Source organism: Argentina anserina, chromosome 4, assembly GCF_933775445.1.
Source record: "Argentina anserina chromosome 4, drPotAnse1.1, whole genome shotgun sequence".
Classification (NCBI taxonomy): domain Eukaryota; kingdom Viridiplantae; phylum Streptophyta; class Magnoliopsida; order Rosales; family Rosaceae; genus Argentina; species Argentina anserina.
Genome location: NC_065875.1, coordinates 17,241,211 through 17,263,217, shown reverse-complemented (window position 1 = coordinate 17,263,217; position 22,007 = coordinate 17,241,211). Strand labels below are relative to the sequence as shown.

The 22,007-nt window shown below is 36.0% G+C and overlaps 4 protein-coding genes across 5 annotated transcripts; all 4 read left to right on the top strand.

The window, feature by feature from the left end:
• Positions 1-12: 12 nt before the first annotated feature.
• On the top strand, positions 13-2,904 carry LOC126791564 (uncharacterized). 2 transcript variants are annotated; one of them, XM_050518031.1, is made up of 7 exons: positions 13-227; positions 539-599; positions 2,080-2,142; positions 2,250-2,297; positions 2,388-2,450; positions 2,559-2,624; positions 2,735-2,904. In XM_050518031.1, the coding sequence occupies exons 1-7, from the start codon at positions 88-90 to the stop codon at positions 2,741-2,743; spliced, it is 450 nt and encodes a 149-aa protein (XP_050373988.1). In that variant the 5' UTR covers positions 13-87; the 3' UTR covers positions 2,744-2,904. The 2 variants fall into 2 exon arrangements, with proteins under 2 accessions (XP_050373988.1, XP_050373989.1); XM_050518032.1 differs by lacking the exon at positions 13-227 and adding an exon at positions 399-428.
• Positions 2,905-4,422: 1,518 nt separating this feature from the next.
• LOC126791783 (uncharacterized) lies at positions 4,423-5,516 on the top strand. Its single transcript, XM_050518263.1, has 3 exons — positions 4,423-4,540; positions 4,634-4,743; positions 5,020-5,516. The coding sequence occupies exons 1-3, from the start codon at positions 4,468-4,470 to the stop codon at positions 5,359-5,361; spliced, it is 525 nt and encodes a 174-aa protein (XP_050374220.1). The 5' UTR covers positions 4,423-4,467; the 3' UTR covers positions 5,362-5,516.
• A 6,397-nt stretch (positions 5,517-11,913) lies between these two features.
• Positions 11,914-15,753, top strand: LOC126790316 (AMSH-like ubiquitin thioesterase 3). Its single transcript, XM_050516507.1, has 14 exons — positions 11,914-12,112; positions 12,466-12,530; positions 12,623-12,698; positions 12,789-12,980; positions 13,163-13,260; positions 13,343-13,448; positions 13,521-13,567; positions 13,729-14,053; positions 14,181-14,270; positions 14,358-14,420; positions 14,835-14,909; positions 15,007-15,069; positions 15,210-15,262; positions 15,367-15,753. The coding sequence occupies exons 1-14, from the start codon at positions 12,014-12,016 to the stop codon at positions 15,539-15,541; spliced, it is 1,527 nt and encodes a 508-aa protein (XP_050372464.1). The 5' UTR covers positions 11,914-12,013; the 3' UTR covers positions 15,542-15,753.
• A 2,198-nt stretch (positions 15,754-17,951) lies between these two features.
• LOC126792288 (transcription factor MYB4) lies at positions 17,952-21,068 on the top strand. The gene is made up of 3 exons (XM_050518746.1): positions 17,952-18,084; positions 18,196-18,325; positions 20,210-21,068. Exons 1-3 carry the CDS (start codon positions 17,952-17,954, stop codon positions 21,066-21,068), a joined length of 1,122 nt encoding a protein of 373 aa, XP_050374703.1.
• The last annotated feature ends 939 nt before the right edge of the window (positions 21,069-22,007 follow it).

Genomic DNA, 22,007 nt, shown 5'->3' with positions numbered 1-22,007 from the left:
CTACTGCTTACCAAGTTCTTTATCCCGTGGGAGGCTTTGGCCTCTCTCTTTCTCAATCAATCTCGTTCATATGTAAATATCTCCCACATGACCAAAACCAAAATACAGATACATTCTTATTCACCCCCTCACTCAACCTCAATTCTTCTTCTTCATCCATCTGTTTTTTACCTTTGGATCCTTTCTTTCACCTCTTTGTTGCATCTCTCACTTTGCTCTTCCACCAGGTAATGCTAAGATCCTTTCTATCTTTCTTTATTAGCCTCCTTTTCTTTTTTCTTGATTTCTTTCCCTTTTCTGGATTTATGATACACTTGTGGTGAATCCCCTTATATATATATTTATATATATATATATATATATACATGTAATGAGGTACTCTCACTCCTGCTCCCATTCTCATTTCTGGTCTTTGCTGCATTGTTCTTGTTAGCCGCCCCTCTCTCCCTCTCTGTTTTTCATTTTCATTGTTTCAATCTGTGTTAGCTTCTTTCAATCCCATGATTGATTGAGGTGAATTGTGATCGATCTTTTGCAGGAGAGCGAAGATGTCAGATTGTAACAGAGGCCAAGACTATCTCTCTGCTCAACAGCATGAGGTATATTCTATCATACTCTTACATATTCTTCTTCTTGTTGTTGTTATTTGTTTGTTTGTTTATTGGGTTTAGACTTTAGATTCATTCAAAACCGGAGGAAAACGTAAACACCAGACATGGTAGAGTGTGGTAGACTATTTCCATGGCCTTCGGTTCAAACGCAATGGCTTGCTATATTAATGGCATATCTAACCGTCCTATAACTGCATGACATATGCTACACATACAATTTCCCGTCTCAATTTCATTTTCATTTTCATTTTCATTTTAATTAAACTCAACAGGTGAAAGATTTTTGCTGATATTTGGTCTCCATTTTCTTTCCGTACCCCAAGATTTTTCTTCTTAATTCAATTGTGTAGCAAGAAAATCTCCTGATACCCTTTTATAAGAAACAAATTTGGGTGAGCATTGTTTTTTTGGAAGATATTTAGTTAAATAGATGATAGCTACCTGAATCTAATAAAAATACTCCATTTGGTCATAATTTCCGAGTTGGTTACCCGTTGCTAGTCTATTGTTTTCTTGAGTTATATATTAAGTTCTAGACATAAATGTCGGAGAAACTCGTAATTATTTTAAATGTTCATTTTAAGAAAATATAATAATAAATAATATATTTCATGCTAACACATTTTTTTCTTTAATCTTCTTTTTCCACTCAATATTATATTATATAATACGATTATTGTCACTCCAAAATGTCACATGACGGGTCGAATAGTTTTTCTAATTTAAAATTCTGAAAATACTGTCAATACTAGATTTCTGCCATGAACCTCAAACAATATGCCCTTAGTTTGTCAAGAGATCTAAATGTGAGCCAAAATATCTATAATATATTACCTTGTTAGTCAAAACTATAATTTCAGTCATTTGCAATTTTTTGGTGAGGATCATTGAGAGAGAGAGAGAGAGGAGAGAGAGAGAGAGAGAGAGAGAGAGAGAGAGAGAGAGAGAGAGAGAGGGGGACGGCCTACTTAATGTGTTTCATACCAATGATATGCGGCCAGGAAGTTGACACGACAGGTAAATGGGCCTTACGACCAATGGCTGTCGTTCGATTTTCGAAAATGTCGGCAGTAGGTACAGTAAGATGTCTGCACGGTAAAGTAGAGGAGTACTACTCTAGGGGCTTTTATCTAAGCACACACATGAACACGTGCCAAACGTCGTTGTAATAGGAAAAATGCCCGTGAATCTACTTACCTGCAACTTGCAACGTTGATCTTGTCGAAAAAAAAACACTGGTTTTATCACTTGTATGTCTTAAACAGTTAAACCTCGTAGTTTTGAGATTGATATTTTATTCGATCTGAATGTTCATTTTCGTATGTTCAGAGTGATTACATTTGATTAGTGTTAATAACCCGATAATCTATGTAGGTTTCTGACTTCATAGTGGGAACAAAAGTTCCTAATTTGAACAAGTGGTTTATGATGCGTTTCAATTGAGCTTTTTTTTGGGGTACTATTACAGGCACCAACGACTGCCGACAAGTATGGAGGACTAGCACCAAAGAAGAAGCCTCTGATTTCAAAGGTGGACTCATTTGCGTGTTAACATTTAAACACATTCAAATCGAAATTTTTGTAATAATGTATCAAACGACATTAATTTCTAAAATTCTTCTTTATGTGTACTTATAGGATCATGAACGTGCCTACTTTGATTCAGCAGATTGGGCACTATGCAAGGTACAGATTATTCCTGCCAAAAATAGGGAAAAACAAAATACTTTTTTTTTTACAGTGGGTGAAGTTCAACTGATATATGTTAAATTACAGCAAGGTGCTGGGGTGAGCCCAAAATCAACAGCGTCAGTGGAGACCTTACAACCAAAACTACAGGTACAGAGAATTAAAACCACGTACAGAAGTTTGGTCTCCAGTTTTCGTTGTAATTATGCAATTTTTATTTGCGTAAATCATCAACCCGGTTAATGTGACAATTTGCAGAGAACGCCACACCAGCAGCTTCCTCCAAGGAGACCGGCTTGTACTACATCTGGTTATGATAGCCTTGTAAGTTTTTGAAATGTTAGTCATGAAATTAGAATGAAGCTAGTGGTTTGTAGTACTAATCTCTCTTTTTAATGGTTGTTGAATTTTCTTTTCTTTTGATTTTTATATAGGGGGCATAGATTCAGGTGTTGATGAAGAGCTGAAAGCATGCTGTGTTGAGAGCAGAGATGCTCATGAAAAAGGCTTTTCTATATCCATTAGATCTGGCTAGTTGAATTCGGAATAATTGCGAATTAGCTTGTCTTAATAATAAGAGTAATCTTCTCTTCTTGTTGTTAAATCTGTGGTCAGTTTCAACAGCGGAGCTATGATTTCATAATGAGTTGGAATAGAAAAAAAATCACGATTATTTATGGACTATATATAAAAATTTGAGATAAATTAATATTTAAAATTTATTTTTTTACAATAAAATATAGTTAAAAATACAAGTTTTTTAATAATTTGATATGAATTATAGTCAATTTTGTGTTTGCAAATTCGGCTGAATCCATAGCTCAAACCGTTTAAGAGAATGGCACGCTTAACTTGTATCACGAGAATTCATACAAGTTATCTCGTTTAACATGTTATGTTGTCGAATAAACTTCGATTGCGTACATACATGATTAACCATACGATGAACACTTAACAATTTTCAACCTACAAGAACTTTGGTTTTAGCATAACGGCCATAGAACTTTCGCTAAGATGTAAAATGACACCTAATACACCAGAGTAGATCGAGACCCTCTGCTATGTGAATATCCGAGGTGGAATTAACGTGCCGTCTGCAATTTAAGCTGGATGTAAGAATGTCATTAAACACCTTTGATTGAGTAATTGTACAAAAATATAAATAGCATGCTTGCATACATATGTATATATACTCCTGAGTCCTGACTTAATGCCGAAAGAAAAGCGAAAAATAGTTAAATACTGATGAAAGAATATCAGAGTGTCAGTGTCAGGTAACCTAGCTCATTTCAAGTTTGAAGAGTATGCATGCTGGTTATGTTTGAAGCTAGATTGATTTCGTTTCTTCCATGAAATGGCTCATAAAACAGTTTTTCAATCAAGCAATTACTTGTTCTCTGCACCATGGTATATAGTCCGGAAAATCTTCCAGTCTGATAAGCTTGTTTCAATCGTCATGATCGATTTCTGCCTTCCCTGTTTTGGTGTGTATCCACAACATTCCCAAACCCTAAACTCCAACTGCTCTATCTCTTTACCCACTAATTATCAGCCTCGAATCTAACGGTATCCACAAATTGTTAAATTTTCTGAGAAACTCATTTCCATAGGATTCACTGCCAAGTACTAAAACTGTACAACATTGCCTCCCTCTGTTTATGGTATTGCTTAGGCCATAAACCGTATATTACTTTTCGCCAACCTAACTTGTAGTGCAAGTATATAGCATTTTAGGTTTGATTTCTAACACATACTGAGAAAGTCCTCAGCTACTGAAAGTTGGTAACTTGCACTCCAACTTCTCTATCTCTCCTAGCCCTCTCTTTAATTCCCCCAAAATTTTCCCATCATAATCAACAGCACACCCGTCAACCAATTTTACCGGCCATTTTCCATGTATATTCACCAACTTCTTACATTTTTCCCATCCTCAATTCCTCAAAGGCACTTTTATGACTGCTCAAGGTGACTTATCAGTCCTTCGTTTCATATGTAGATGAGAATTTATGATCTCAATTTGCTATCCTCAGTTAGTCATTGTTAACTTGTTCAAGAAAAGCACTATTGTAAATTAGCAACTCCCATTATATATTAGTGTGGTTTGCATAAGGGTTTCTCTGCTATAAATTTTGCTCCAAGGTGCAGTAATTTTCTCTTCCCATCAGTCATGGCATTAACAAAAATACAACTCTTAATTTTAGCTGCAGCTTTGATCAACGTCGCTCTTTTCAGCAAAATGGGTATGTATCTGAACAAACAACTATTCGATCCCGGCCTGCATTCTTAATCTTCTCGAAGATATTAAAACAGAAACTTCTGTATTGTTTTAACAGGTTCTGCAGATGAAGATGGCCCTGAAACAGACTCACAAACAGGCGGTGTTCAAGGATTTGATCCGGCTCAAATCGTTGCCAAAGCCTTGCTCTGTTTCAATGATAACTATGTAAGTAATAAACACCTATTAGCTTGAGGATGTGAGAATTGACGTACAATTAAGAATAGCAGCATACGATCATCAAAACTCTCATCATTCATTGAGCATAATTCTTACATGTTGGAAAAGCACAAGATCTAGCCTACAATTTAGCTTGATGGATTTGTCACACTTGCGTGATTAGCTTGGTTAATTAGGGATAACATAAGTGGGATCAGGGTGGTCATCAGTTGATGAGATTTTTGTTTGGTGAACTGTAAACTCCATATTTGAGCAAATTTTCAGGTATACAGCAGCTGCCAAGCTTCTTATAGGTTGAGCGAGAGTGGTGAGCTGAATGTTCCGAAAGAGAAAGCCGACGAGTTCTGCAATGGTGCTTGCCTCACAGAAACACACCTTGTACTCAACTGTGTTGATCACATTTTGAACAACTTCATCTTCTACAATAAGGCCACTATAAGAGATGTTAGAGATACTATTCACGCCGGATGTGGATATGGCCCTGAAAGAGGTGACTTCAACGTGGAAGAGCATATGGCTGTGACAAGCAAGGCTCCAAAGGCTGCAAATTACCAGACTCTTGTCGGCTTTGTTTTGATGGTTTTAGGAAATGGATTACTGTTCTGATATGTAAAAGGTCTATCTGTTATGTAAAAGGTCTTTTAAGTGTGGTATGATATTGGCTATTGTAATTTGTAATGATGTATGATGACAATTACCGACATTACGGTTATACTAGTAAGGGATATATGCAAGGAATTTTGTACACTTTTGGATGCATATGAATTATATTAATATATGATGAACAACGATTGTTTTTTATATATTGCTAATTGTACCTAGCAAATATCTAAATATACCCAATATAACAAAATTTATCCATAAGTTGCCAATTTTATCTTTCTTCTTAAAGACCACACTGGAAACACTCTCAAATTTAAAAGAAACTCGCATAAAAAAGCCACACAGAAAGATACTCAAACGAGAATTGAAAAGATACTCACGATAGAAAGATACTCAGTTTGAAAGAAACACGCACCCACACTGGAAACACTCTCAAATTCAAAAGAAACTTTCATCAGAAAGTCACATAGAAAGATATTCAAACGAGAATTGAAAAGATACTCAAATAGGAATTGAAAAGATACTCACGATAGAAAGATATTCAGTTTGAAAACAACACGCACCCACATTGAAAATACTGTTAGAATTTAAAAAAAACTCGCATCAGAAAGCTACACAAAAAGATACTCAAATGAGAATTGAAAAGATATTCAAATAGAAATTAAAAAGATACTCACGATAAAAGAACTAAAAATCATGAGTTTACTGTTAACTAGTCCTTCTAAAACCAACAACTGGATATCAATCTCAGTTTTTTAGCATAGACGATTATAGCTTTCATTTGATTGAGACAAATCGTGATGATTATTTAAGTAAATTAGCAAAAGATAAACTGAGACAAACTATGATAATTGTGCTAAGAACTTAATAAGCACATCAATCTAACAAGAGATCTGGTCTCTAAGGAATCCCACAACTCTGGACAATCTTTCTTCCTCACACTACAATGTACTACAAGTGCATACCCTGCATTCGTCCCGGTCTTGACCCCAACATAACTACCACCAAACTATTTCCCTCAATTAAGTCTTTTAACCGGAACTAGAATGACATATTTAAATTATGTATGGCTTATGACTTTGATTATGATTCATTTAGATGGATCCATTTATCTCTCTTTGGGATGTTTGTTAGAATCGAACTGAATAAGATGTATAATCACATAAACAAAATCAACTATGACAAATTTAGGATTGATACATATATAAGATAAATTGAATCAAACATGAAAAAACATGGAGATGCAAACTAGATAACGGTCTCATTTCATTGTTATTCTCCTATATTCACCTTGGATCTCATATCGTTAATGAAACTGATAAATTGAGGTGTGGTGCTCTAGCAAGGATCAATGAAGTAAGGGGTATTTTATTATACACCCAATTTTTTTACCCCATTTTAAATTAAATCCACTCTCACTTTACGCTAAACTATTAGCTTTTATTTTTTTTAAAAATTACACAAATTACCACAATTTAAATCTACTAAACATATATAAGTCAACTTCTAAAAATAACGTCAACATTAAATACCTTCATTGTATATATTTTTAATTGTAATTTCATTAAATTTGTCATAATTGCCAAAATGATGGAGTTTTCCTAATTGAAATGTTTTAATATATTTTATTTTCAATAATCTGAACTTTCTAATTTAAAGGTATTTAAATATTTTGCCTAACTAAAAACTGATTTAAAATATTTACCTATATATTATGATTATATTCTCTCGTCAACCTATTTCTTAGGTATATATATATATATATATATATATATATATACACACGTGAGTTTAGAAGCTAAATGAAAACATAATAACAAAAAGTATTCTGCAAATTCCTTAATCTAATCACCAACCATTTTCTTTTCTTTCTGAACTCTTGTTCTTCATAGACAATTAGACATAAGAAAGTGTAACGACCCCAAATTTTCGAGCCTAAAAACTCAAAATTCTAAAGTCGTTAATCACAAAATAATCTCAAATAAATCGAAATCATTAAAGTGTAACAGCGGATCAATTCTGAGTTCTCAATACAACTCAGACAACCAGTTATTACAACCCAAATTATAATCCATACATAAAATGGAAATGTAATAATCCTCACAAATCACTCACAAATAAATTCACTCAAGTTCTCACACAAATCCACGCCAGAAATCTCACCACAACAGGGTACGAACGACTTCGAATCTCCGGAGTCGTCACTCAATCTCCGCTAATCAGTACCTGCGGAATTATCCCCTACACCATTGAATTGGTGCACCGGGATTGTAAACACAAACCCGGTAAGCTTATAGCTCGTATGAGTAAAATCACAATACAGTTCGCATATCAATATATACGAAAGATCACAAAACAACAAATATAAATGTCCTCATGAGTCAATAGTCAGCCCATCTGGTTGACCCAAAGAAATATGAAATAAAACGCTCATGAGGAAATTAAGTAACCCTTCTGGTTACCCAATGCATTTTATAATACGGGTACCAAGAACGCTGGTACACATCTGTTACCCCTCTCGTAATACACCGCTGATATTGGATAGCCACCCGCTACCCAACATCCAAAACAATCTGAGTACCCATGAGCAGATAACCACCCGTTACCTCGCATGCAGTACTACTCTGATATTGGGTAACCACCCGCTACCCAACATCCAAAACAATCTGAGTACTCATGAGTAGATAACCACCTGTTACCTCACATGAAGTACTATGGTGATATTGGGTAACCACCCGCTACCCAACATCCAAAACAATCTGAGTACTCATGAGTAGATAACCACCCGTTACCTCACATGAAGTACTATGGCTGACAGACTAGAGCTCTAACTGTATCGTAACTTTCGCCCGGCCAAGGCTAAGTTCCGACTTGCCAAACATGTACAATAATCTCACATCACATTGTACCACACATCACGTCCGAAGACAAATCACAATATTTCACATTCTCCGTGATAAAATCATGTACAATAATCACTCATCATATTGTACGTTTTAAAACTTCCACGATATCACCACAATAAAAACAATAACAGTATATTATATAGCAAACTATATATATTCGTATTTATTTACCATTTATACAACATATACATAGTCCACTATATCCTATACATGTCATATTTCATAAACACCTGAAAAATTACGTACGATAATCTCACATCATATCGTACCATTGAAATCACATACACATGCACAATTTTTCTGTCACCGAAATGACTATTTTCAATGAATTAATAACAGTATGTAATTTAACGAACTATATATATATATATGTACTTATTACCATTATACTGTATATATGTAGTCCACTAAATTATATACATGTTGTAATTCATTTAATAAACACACTTGCAAAATGTTGAATCACCACGAGGGTAGATTCGTAATTCAGTGAGATCTTACTCACCTTATCGACTCGAGCGTAATTCCACAATTCCCGATGATATTCCTTTCCTCGATTTAATGATCACCTTGAACAGATAAGAAAAGAATTTAGAATCGTTTCGTAACCTTTAAATGCCGAAACAGTAATAATCGGTTACTGTTCAGCAATTTTCGGTTTTACGAAGTTACTGTTCAGTGGTACTATTCACTGTTACTATTCCCAGATACTGTACAAATATGCAATTAATACGTATTTCTGTACGTGTAAATATTATATACGTAGTTCTGTACGTATAAATACTATATGCATATTTCTGTACGTATAAATATTATATACGTATTTCTGTACGTATAAATATAAATACGTATTTCTGTACGTATAAATATTAATACGTATTTCTGTACGTATAAATATTAATACGTATTTTTGTACGTATAAATATTAATACGTATTTCTGTACGTATAAATATTAATACGTATTTCTGTACGTATACGTACGATTTAAATGTAAATACAAATTCAGTAAATAAAATTTACTAAATTACCCTTTTACAAAAATTACTTTTTACATTTACTGAAAGTAATTTATATTTACATTTACCGAAGGTAAAATTTAATTACATTTACCGAAGTAAATAAAAATTACATTTACATTTACCGTACACAGTAAATTACCAAAATGCCCTTCTGTCAAAACTGTTTCCACCGCCGCACGTGGCGGCGCGTGTGGCACACGCGCCACCTCCGGCGGGCCGCGCGTGGGGCCCACGCGCCGAGGCTAATCACGGCGCGTATCACGCCACCGCCGCCTCCAAACTCTCCCCCTCCTCCTCCTCTACCTTCCTACGGCTTCAGATCCCTCCTACGCTACCCTACTCACTCCCACGCGCCGCCTCTAGGCGGCAGTAACCCCAAATCTCCTCCCCCTCCGATTTCTCCCCAAAACAACTCTGATTCATCAATCAAGTACATCAATCGATCTATCAATCGAACCCTTACCTCGTGGGGGTGCAGCGATGCCGTGTAGACCACCGGAGAGGCTCGTGAGCACGGCGGAGTTGAATCGAGCCGAGGGCGTGATGGTGCCTCGATCCGCACCTTGCTTGGTCGCAGGTGGAGTAGGAGATGCGGCGACAGCGAGCTAGTCCTCGTGCCCTATCTTCGTCGGTGACGATGCGAGGTGCGGCGGTAAGCTCCGAGCTTGGTTCTGGTTGAAGCTCGTGGCGGCGAGGTACGGAGCGGAGGACTCGGGGTCGTTCGCGGGGGAGCTCGCAAGGCCGTAGAATGTGGCGGTGCAATCCACGAAGGTCTGAGGGCGGTGATCGGGGAGGGAGCGATTCGGCAGGGAGGGAGGAAGAGAGGGTCGGGTGAGAGAGAGAGAAAGTGAGAGGGAGGCGGAGAGAAACTGAGGGTTTCCAAAAGTGGAAACCCTAATCACAAATCATTCTATTTATACTCGTTTCCAAATCGGAAACTAACTTCCGACGTTAATAACTTTTACATCCGTCGTCCGATTTGAACGTGTCACATGTCCACGCACTCGTATCGACGAGCTCTACAACTTTCGTGAAGGAAGTTTTCGCAACCAATCGACGGAATAAAAGTCGATATAAACGTTACGGAAATGTAACGTTTTTCAATTTAAACGTTCCGAGAACGTTTCCGTTTCTCGTTTACTAACGTCGCAACCAATTACGTTCATTCTAATAAAATTCGAAATTTTATAGAATTCCAAATCAAACTAACATTGTTTAAAAATTTAGGGTTATTACATAAAGAAGTATTGTATGCATGCTTGCCTCCTACTATTTTTTACAAGCAAGACGAACATATTCTCTTCAGATTTAAAAACCAAACCTGGATTTTGTATATAAAATGGATACTATTGAAATCAACATACATTGAAATATATACTCAAGTCAATAATCATCCGAATTTAATGGTGTAATCTATTATGGTAAAATCAAAACAAATCAATATTTTAGCATCATGTTTTAAATTCAAATGGATGATAACAAGGAAATAGTGAATTTCAATTATAGTGAACAACTATATTCATGGAAGATTTTTGTCTAATGTTAGAAGAGCAATATAGTCAATCAAAAGTACATATTGGGTGGAGATTAAATAAAATTAGAGGTATGGGTTTAGTTTAAAAAATGTGCTCCATTATTGGGCTTATCTCTAATTTTCTCATGAAGGAGGTAATGCACCTTATATTAGTATAACGGTTATGACAGTTCCTTCCATCAAGGAAAAAGCCTATAATATCTTCATATTATCTAATGTATTATTATGAAGTAATTATACACATTTGAATAAAAATTTAAAAACAAATTACATTAATAAAGCTATTTTTGATTACAAACTTTATTTAATTCACTGATGTTATATATTGAACTCTAAAACTCTTTACATATATCAGCTTAATCAAAATACTAATGTCTAGTTCAATAAATATTTATATAATTATCATTATTAAACTTGAATATTAGAAATTTTAATTTTTTTTATTATTTCATTATTTTAACTAAATATTTCACAAATATTATCAAAATAGTGAATAAAATGTCATTATTTTGACATACGTAAAGTTTTATAAATAATATTATGATACATGTTGGGTGTGAAATTGTGAACTGAGACAAGTTTTGTTGGGTTTTTCTAGAAGAGAGGTATGCTTGGAATATTTAGTTTTAAATTCTAGGGCTAGGTATATAAGAAATTTATTAAGTACATTTAGCACCACATTTTTTTTTCTCTTTTTCGAAAATCATGAATGACGATGTTATTCAAACATTTGAGCACACTAGCAATCTATATGTATATATGTTTCCGGAATGAAATAGCAATCACAATTTACAAATAAATCTTTTATACCATGAAGACACAATTTCAATTTTAATATTGTCGTTATATGTTTGGAAACGTGATTTAAACTCTATTAATATAATTGTGCAATAAATGTTATGGGTCAAACTTACGATTTCTCACCAAAACAAACGATTGAAACTATGTAATTTGAGTCAATTGAGAAAAAAAAGGCAAAAAGGCAAAATAAAAATAAAAATACTTTAGTCACACTGCAATTCGGTAGACACTAGTCCACACAACCAAAACCAAAATCTCCCTCAATAACCTGACGGTGTCGACATTAATAAGCATCTCCATCAAAACGACAGAGTTTTGACTTGACCCTCACGCTCACACCAACTCATCGCCTTTTTCCCTCTGCAACTTCCGCCGGTGATCGCCGGAGAACAAGATGAAGATCGACGTCAACCAAATGACTCGCCGAGTCGAGGTCGACAATCGCTATCCCCTCCGATTCTACTACCGCATCGCCGATAATCTCCTCAAACAGGTCCGCCCCTTCCCCATTCTCCCTCCTCCGATTCTCTATTCAAGTTTCATAGCTCAGCTTTAATAATCTAATCTAATTCTCTTTTTCTCTATTCAAGTTTCGTAGCTCAGCTTTAATAATCTAATTAGGTTGCACTGGTTAGTTTCACAGTGAAATTGAGATTGAATATCTGTATGCAATACTGAAAAGCATTTAGGTTTTCTCATCTTGATTTTCTGTACTGAAAGAGCTTTCTGATTCTGTGCTTGTTTATGACTAGCTAGGGTTTATGGAAATGGCTACACATTTAGGAAGCTCATTCTTTTTTTTTTAGTGTTAAATTTTTAATGATGAATATAATTTTGTATGTACAGGCTAGTATATACCGTGACGAGAAGAACATTATAGAGTTGTATGTCATACTTGTCCGATTTTCGAGGTACGCAGGAGAAGTGATAAAATGATTTTTCGTGTTTAGGGAATTTAACTTGTTATTATTTGTGGAAGACTAATTGTTCGAGTTTTTCACAGTTTGGTGGCCGACACTATACCCTGTCATCGGGACTATCAGGCCACTCTTCCGAAAGAGAGGAGTCTTTATAAGAAGGTGTGAAGTGTGATAGTTGTCGTTGAAGGTTTTACTTGTTGTGTTATATGTGAACTTGTGTCTGACTGGGCCGTGGTGTGTCCATTACAGAAACTGTTGAGTGTACTGGATGAGCTCGAGTCTTTGAAGCCAGAATTCCGACACCGTGTGAGTGAACATAATGAGGCAGATGCAGCTTCTCAGCTTCCTGAATTTGAGAGCACTTCGTACGGCTTGCAGACGTCTTCTTTAGAATGGCCGCCTCCTGTTAACACTAAATCATTGAGCATGAATGTTAGGCAGGTACTGATACCACAAATGCTTCCCCACATCATTGAACTGTGTTTGTGTGTGTGTGTATGTGGATGTCTTTGTGTGTGAACCTCTGTATGGGTATTCAGTATGGTAATTGATATCTAGATATTTTGAAGTTTATGGAATTCTACGTTTATTTTAAATGTATTGCTCTTTCCACATATCTGCAGCCTGCTAGCTTGACATCTCAATCATCATGGAAGTATCAAAATGATTTTTCCCGGGGTACAACAAGTACCATACAAATCGACAAGCAGTTCCAAAACCTGTAAGTGCATTTCTTTTAGTAATACATGTATACCTATCATGCAAAGTTCTCAGAATTCAACAAGAATTGCTTGATTTTGCAGATCTTTTAATCTACCCCTTCCAAATAAAGAGACTTTGTCTAGGCATTCATTTTTGGGTCCAAATGGTCTTCAGGGTCAGTGGCGAGGACCCAGCACAAAAGTTAAGGTATATCGTCAACTTTGTGATTTCAAAATTTTCATTATTGCTGAAGAACTCTTTTAACCAAACTGCTGGCAGGTTCATTATCCAAGCAGCACTGACTTAAGTCCTAGTGAAAATTCTAGGTAAGTTTTAAAGCTATTTTCAATGCTTTGTCTCTAATCCTCTTAATATTTTTCTTTTCATAATTAATTTCACGAGCTGCTTCTCTCGTGGTTTTTTTTTCCTGAGTCCTTTCTTGGTGATTGTTGCTAAATCCTGAGTTTCATGTCAATCATGGTAACAGCCTCAATCAGACTGTACAATACGGTCTTGTGGGAGTAAAAAAAGGTGATCCAGTGGCGGTAAATTCTACCATGGAGTCAGTGCTCTCGTTGGACAATGGTGATTGGCAACACCCTGCTCAGGAATCATGTCCTTCATGGATTAGTGAAGCGAAGGAAGATCCATTTCCATTAGTCAAACAACCTTCTCCTCCTCCTGTTCTTGCTCGAGTACAGCAGGAAGTGACTCCAGTTCATCATTCAAAAGTGGCAGATCCAAGACCAGGACTTGCAAATCCATCACAGGATGGGATGCCAAATTCTAATATATATCAGCATTTACACGTGGTGAGTTTCTAATGCTGTATTGTATTGTACAAGTCACTTCCTCCATCTTGTGTTCATATACAATCTTCAAGGAATTATTTTCACTGGCTTTTGAATTGATATTAGTTTTTTATATTATAAAATGCAGCCAATAAAAATGATGGATGACTTCTTAAGATTGGCTCGGAGAAATACAGAAAAAAACTTGGAAACATGCGCTGTTCTTGCTGGTTCATTGGTAAGTTAAATAACATTTGTTTTTCATGACTAAATTAGAAGAAATTCGTGTGTCCGGTTCTTATGTCTTGAATATATTATGTCGCAGAAGAACAAGGTTTTTCATATCACTACGCTAATAATCCCAAAGCAAGAGTCAACTTCTGATTCGGTAAGATAAATCCCATGTCTACAATCACCATTGTATTGTTTTCAGGTTGATGGTAGTCCTCCTACTTGCTTCTAATTAATGTCATTTATGCTCTTTTTGAGTAGTCCATACTACACATGTTTAGTCTTTGTACACATGTGGGAGGAACTCTTAGGTGGGGCAGACATGCCATATAGCATAAACAACCCACCAATCACAGCCTGCCACTTAACAGTCAATAAATACCCAAAAGGACACAAACCAAATTTTGTTGATGATTTTTTAGATGACCTTTGAAAAAAAATATTGTGATACATACAAGTATCATCCTTAATTCAAATTATTTGAGTTGTCTGTAATACATTTCCATATTTTCTGAATGCTCCTGTCCACTTTCTGTCATTTGTATAACACTACCAATGTTTATATCTTCAGTGTCAAACATTGAATGAGGAAGAAATATTTGAGGTTCAAGACAGACTATCTCTTTTTCCTCTTGGGTGGATTCATGTAAGTTCAGACTAGCCTCAGTCAGCATTAGTTGTGTTTTGTCTTCTGTTGTTCATGTGGTCAATTTATTTATCTTCTTATATCTGTGCTGTGCCAGACACACCCATCACAGACCTGTTTCATGTCATCAGTAGATCTGCACACGCATTACTCATACCAGGTAAAGAGCTATATTACTTTTTCTTTTCTTTTTTCCTTTTCAGCCCAATGGCTATGCTTTAAAACATGCCAGCCCATATTTTTCTGTTTCTCCCAGATTTTACACTACATCATAATATGGTGTCTTGTGTACCTTGTCAGATCATGTTACCAGAAGCTATTGCAATTGTTATGGCTCCAACAGACACATCCAGGTACTTTGGTTGTCTATTGATGAAAACACAAGTATAATGTTATGCTTCATGATATAGTCAGCAATGTAGCATACGCTAAATGCCTCGTATATGTGCAACTGCAGTCCACACGGCATATTTCATCTATCTGACCCAGGTGGTGTATCTGTTATTCGTAACTGTCAACAGCGTGGATTTCATCCCCACGAGGAGCCTTCAGATGGAACCTCAATTTATGAGCACTGTTCTCATGTTTATATTAATTCTAATTTGAAGATTGATGTTATTGATCTGCGGTGAAATTTCGACTTTGTACACTTGGTGGAGTGAATCAAGATTATTTGGGAAACACGGTAAATATATAACACAAGAACTATCATGTCAGTGGAGTCTTCTGATTATTGTAAATTTCAGTGGAGTCCTCTGTGTTCATCCAATGACAACAATATTGTAAATTTCAATGGTCTTCTGATTATGGAGCATTGATAGATCATCCGGCTGTTTAAACTCATTATTATGATTGTATATGAGTTCTGCAGCATGTAGAATTGTAGATATTGTGCAATTTATATGAATTTTGTCTAGGAAACTATGGATCTATATGCAGATATATCTGAGTTATGCAAATTAAGTAGCTTGCCTTGGCTGTCTAGCAATTGATTCTTAAATTCTAGGGCGGTTGTTTGGTGAAAATATCTTCATGAAGATCGACCACTTCTGGCTGGTGGAAAGTGGAAAACATAATGTGCCATATAAGGGAACCTAAATGTACGTTTGCCTTTTCGTGTTTAGTTGTTTTGACTATACCATGACATTTCTTACTTTCTAGGCTCGTTGACAATGTAAAAGTTTTATTCGGTCACAATGTTATGTTGTCAGATCGTAAATTGTACGTCAACAATATTTTCAAATTTACAGTCTGAGAGACATTATCCACTCTAAATATATTAGCCCTGGTTTTCCTTATTTTTACCCTCGGTTGATTTGGATCCGAGATCTCAGAGAGAAATACGACTCAAGTAATAGCGAACCAGTAATTTTTACTTTGATCTATTTCATGTGTAAAGAAGGTCCTGGATCAATCTAGGGTTTCCCCACCTCTCATCTCTATCACCAGAAAGCCACCAAGTACAGCAAGCAAAGCAATAACTCGTTACTATCATAAGGTCGCGTCGTGGTCCTTCTCCTTCAATTTTTAATCCCCATTACAGTATAATCTGTACTGCCTGACCTGCATCTGCAGAAAGACTTCACTCTTATTAACTTCGCACCGAAGAAGACGATCAAAGAGGATGAGTTCTCTGGGAATAGTACCCAATTCATAATCATCGAATGACCTTCTCCAGTACTGAACAGTGCATGTGATCCGATTTAATTTCTGCCACAAATGACATTGACATTCTGAGAATGGTCCCTGAATCCTATTAATGTAGTGGTGACAATCGACGTTTGCCATTGGCCGGAGTTACAATTCATTAAGTCATTTAGGTAGAGATATTTCTCTGGTACTATTCTTAAAAGTAAAAACTTAAGGTATACCCTAAAGCCTTAAACAGGAGATGATGGGATTGATCAACACAAAGTTAAATCTGATTTTGTATGTCATTTCTTTGTGTATACGCCAATGCTTTTACTAAGCAACGTACTAATCCATTAGGGTTAGGCGGTTAGCTATAGAGGGAACGCAACAGAACCCTAGAAAAAACTAGCTTTACATACAGTACGTACAATTGTATGGCAAAACCTATTGAAATAAACTCTTGTGGATTGTATGGCAAAAGTAAAACCTATAGGAAAGCATTGCATGGGTCTGCTTCGAAGTTTGATGAGAAAATAAAAGCTGTGACGCACGTACACCAATCTAAATCGTTAATCAGGATAGAATTTTTCGATATGAAGCATTGAACATTTGAATTTATGAACCCTGGAGAAAAACCAATGAAGAATACGTACGTATCTATCGTAGAACTACTTCTTGAGATATATCGTCTTTTACCCAGAAGGAGGAGATGATCGAGCTCATCACGTACTCCATAATATGAAGCTAGCTATCTAATCTACGTACGTACCCCTGTCCATCTCACTGCAAACCATAATATCGTCTATTGAATTATGGTTTGGAATCTTGGTTTATAATCACTTGGTTTCCAATAATTTCTATTGTTAGAAAATTAATTAAGCAAATCACATGCAATATCGGAATTAGAGATATCTAGCCCCTCTTCTCTCCAAATTAAGCCATCGATCCCTACATGTTATTTCCCTCTTCTTCTTTTTTTGTCTATTTCTATTGACTGCTTGCTTTGGTGGATGTCCCATTGTCCTTATCATAGTGCAAAGGAGAGTAACAACACATTAAATGATTTTTCTCATAAATTTTAAGGCTTTTCTTTTCTTTTCTCTGTTTTTTTTTGGTCAATTTGGCTTTTCTTTTCCAATTTTGTCTTTCACGTACATCAGAAGCTTTTCGCATAAATGCTCAGTGAGATATCGCCTTTCGCCAAAATTGTAGCTCAAGGAGTAGTCTCTGCAGACTCATCACACGCAGGAGCTTCAAGCCTAGCTTCAACCACCACTCATACGTGTGCCGTCGATCAGCTTATATATCTCTGTGTCTCTTGTCTCTTTTTGTATTCTGTACATCTGCTGTGTTGCTTCATTTTATTGAGAAGTCCAGTACATACTTCATAGGTAGACAAAGACGATCGGAATGGGAAGAGCGCCGTGCTGTGAAAAGATTGGGCTAAAAAGAGGAAGATGGACAGCCGAAGAAGACGAAATCTTGACAAACTACATTCAACTCCATGGAGAAGGTTCTTGGAGATCTTTGCCCAAGAATGCTGGTCTGTTAAACATATATATGCATTTTTGCAATCTAGATCTTTCGGATTCAGTAAACTATTTTGGCCTTCCTTTTACTTATTGTGAGAGACATTTGTATATTTGTTCCGAAGGTTTGCTAAGGTGCGGCAAGAGTTGCAGACTGAGGTGGATAAATTATCTGAGGACTGACTTGAGGAGAGGGAACATCTCACAACAGGAGGAAGAAACCATTGTTAAGTTGCACACTGCTTTGGGTAATAGGTATGTGATCAGGCCTGTATATGTGTGTGTGTGTGTGTGTGATAATGCATGTTCCTCACCTTCTCTACTTTTCTTGATTAATTTCTTTCAAATTTATCATTACTTTGTTGATCTGAGATTCCACCATCGATTCTTAGTAGAATTTGTGTGGGTACTCAATAGGAATGGTATAGCAATGTCGGCAACGTTAACCTATTACAGTCTACGTACAAGCGGTACAACTCTACATGAACAAGTTACTGGTGCATAATTTTGATTTTGTTTTTCTCAAAATTACGGATCTATATTTGGTACGCATTGTCTGGGATACCAATTTTATAAATTTGGTTTATTCTATATGTGCTGTAAGCTTTGTATTGTTTACGTACGTACGTCGCTGTGTTTAATTATCCATGTCGAACTACGTCATTGGCTGACCTTTTGAAGCTAACAGTGCATGGCTGACGATTAATTGAATGTTGTCTTTCCCACAATAGAGACTTCTTGCCCCTCTGTAGACTTCCTTCTGTTGATAGACCTAGAATTATGATCGAACTCTATGGTGAACTAAAATTAGAATATCAGTGTATGAAAAGAGAGAACCTAGAGAGATTATAACTTCTCATAGAACAATTTCTTATTTGTGCAGTTATTGTCACCACATTATCTACTTTGTTCACCCTCTCTACTCATTTCACATAATATTTTAAATTTAATATTAAATTTACTTATTTCACATACTTTTCTTTTTAAAACTGTCCTTAGATGACATATTAAATTGAAAAAAAAAATTAGAGAAAATTTTTCAATTAATTTACACTAATATAAAAAGAATGATACAGTTTCTAAATATAATCATATTTGATTTATATATTTATTCTTTAATTATATATTTCTTTTTAAAAAAATTTCTAGAAACAAATTAAGTGTTTATTTATTATAAATGCCAAAAAATCATAGATTAACAACTTTGAGTTGTGAGAAAAAAATCATAGATTATCAACTTTGAGCAATGAAAAACAAATTTGATTTTGGTGGTAGAATTTTTATTTGTGATGTTCACCATGTATTATAAGATGTTATTAAATTAACAATAATTATTTATTATTTGAAATTTTGAATAACGAATTAAATATAAATATCAAACAGAAAAATGAAAATTTTCAATCAATAAGAGAGAAATATTTTTAAATTGGGTGGAAAAGATTAATGGTTCATGACAAATTAAGTATTTTTGTATACATATAATTAATTGATTATGTATTGAAAAATAATAGTGTACTTAATAGTCATTTTGCACTTGTGTGATATAGTCTTTCAATAATTAAAATCTTTATGGGGTGAACAAAGAAGTTAGTGGGGTGATAAAAGAAGTTAGTGTGGTGATAATAGTCGCACCCTTTCTTATTTTAGTATTCGAGATAGAATTATCAATTTATTCAATTATGTTGGAATAGCTTCCTTAACTCAAGTCTTTGGTTATCTCACAAAGAATAAATTTTTTTATATAAGGAATAATTTCTTATTTTAGTATTCTAAATTATAACATATATATAAAAATAAAATAGAAATATACAGTATTTGTAAGCAAATGACCGATATATCTAGGCGTATGTAAATGATACGGATTTGCTTACTATCGAAACTATGTCGGGCCCCAAAAGATTGACTAATAATTAAATATCCGTATAATGCTTTAATATCAATATTAATTACATATTTTGATGATTTTTAGTTATATCCGTATGTAAATTACGTAATTAAATGATACGGATTTGGTAATCCGTTTGTTGATAAGCATTTATATATAGTGCAATATTAATTACACAGTTTGATGATTTTTTATCATCATATTGTCATATTACAAATGAATAAATTTGTAATACTAATATTATTGCACTGCAGGTGGTCATTGATAGCTGCTCACTTGCCTGGAAGAACAGATAATGAGATCAAAAACTACTGGAACTCTCATTTGAGTCGCAAAATTTACACCTTCGCCAAGCTCATGGGAAACGAGTGTCTCATCCCCACCATAATCAATAATGTTACTAAGTCGGCTGCTGCGAAATCAAAGCGCAAAGGACGTACAAGCAAGAGCAACCTTAAGAAGGATGCTACTGTTCCAGCCTCATTTCCACAAGTACTAAAGCCATTATATGAGAGTGATGTGTCTGAATCGTTAACCAGAGAAACCCCAAGTCAAGTGGCAACCAGTCATTCAATGGACTCGGAGTTTCGGGCCCCAAAAGAGAAAGATGGAAAGGAACAAGAGGAGAGGACAATAAGAATGTTGGGTGGTTCTTGCTTGAACATTACAACAGGTATGATTAATTCAACAACTACTGCCTTATGTGCAACTAATAATGGAGAAAAAGAGACATTGGAACCATGTGAGTGTGTACACATTGATGTAACTGTGGATCATAACCCAAGTGGGAAGAATACCATCGTAGGGGTTAAAGAGCAGAGAGAAAACTTGGCCACGGGTTTTACAGATGACCATGAGATGACCGTAAAGAGTAATGTTCAAGGTATTTGGAGCTCAGATATTGAAGGGAGCCGTTGTGAGATGTATGCTTTCTCTTCACCATTGAATGCAGCCTTTGATGATCATGAATGGCTCGATTGGGATTGGGTAGGACATGATGGTGGTGGTGGTCTTCAATGTGAAAATAATGATGAATTGGAGTTATGGGATGAAGGCGGGGTGAGGATACCTTGGTTATGGGAAACTGGCAATGCTGATAATCCGAGACACTAATTGCTTGAACCATGTAAAAAAAAATTCTGTTATTTGAATTTCTAAAGAGAAATGTACGTAGACTTAGTGTTTGTAGAATCGCGTTGATACACTCAAAATGTGTCTCAGCAGATGGATATCACCGTGGTAATCTTCTGTTTTTCTTTCACCTGGAGTAGAGATTTCTAAATTCTAATGATTCGTAACAGAATTCAGAATTCTTCTGTTGCAGCTGTTAACGTGATTCAAGGAGCTAATTAAGGCTTGATTCAAGGAGAGCCAATTAGGGAGTAATTTGTGTTAATTGTATTTTTGTTAGCCTATTTATAAAACATTTCAGTGTAAGAATAAATCATGCAATATACAACAAGCATCAGTCTATTCTTCTTGGCATCAGAGCCATTTTTTTTCATCCCCTGTTTTTTCTGGGTTTGTATTTTTTGGCAACCTGCAACAATGACCTCACCTGCGGATCACTTCTTCACCACAGTCTTCTCCACACAGCAAACCCGCACCCGGCCCCGGTAGCTGCCTCGTCTCCACTCAAGAGCTTGAGGCTCTGCTCAGCCGCCTGCCACCTCCCTCTTTCTTCCCAGGTCGCCTGCCTCTGTCACACCGGTATCCTGAACGGCGCACTCCCCCGGCCTTCATGCTCGGCGAAGTTGACCGCAACGCCCACGGTTGCTCCGCTTCGGGCCTTGCGAGCCGGCGGCCGACTCCGAGCTGAGGGAGGTGGTTGAGATGTTCGACGGATCACGACGGGAGGATATCGGCGGAGACATCAGCCCGACCCGGTTCCGTGTCCGTTTTTGTTCATTAGTGCACGGTCACCAATGGTGCAAGTGCACCTGAGGCAGGTTCCTTTCAGTTTTTTGTTTCCGCTGCATAACTATTGATTTGTTGATTGTTTTACAATGGGTTCTAGAAACGATGAAGAAAGTTCTCAGATTACTGACATTC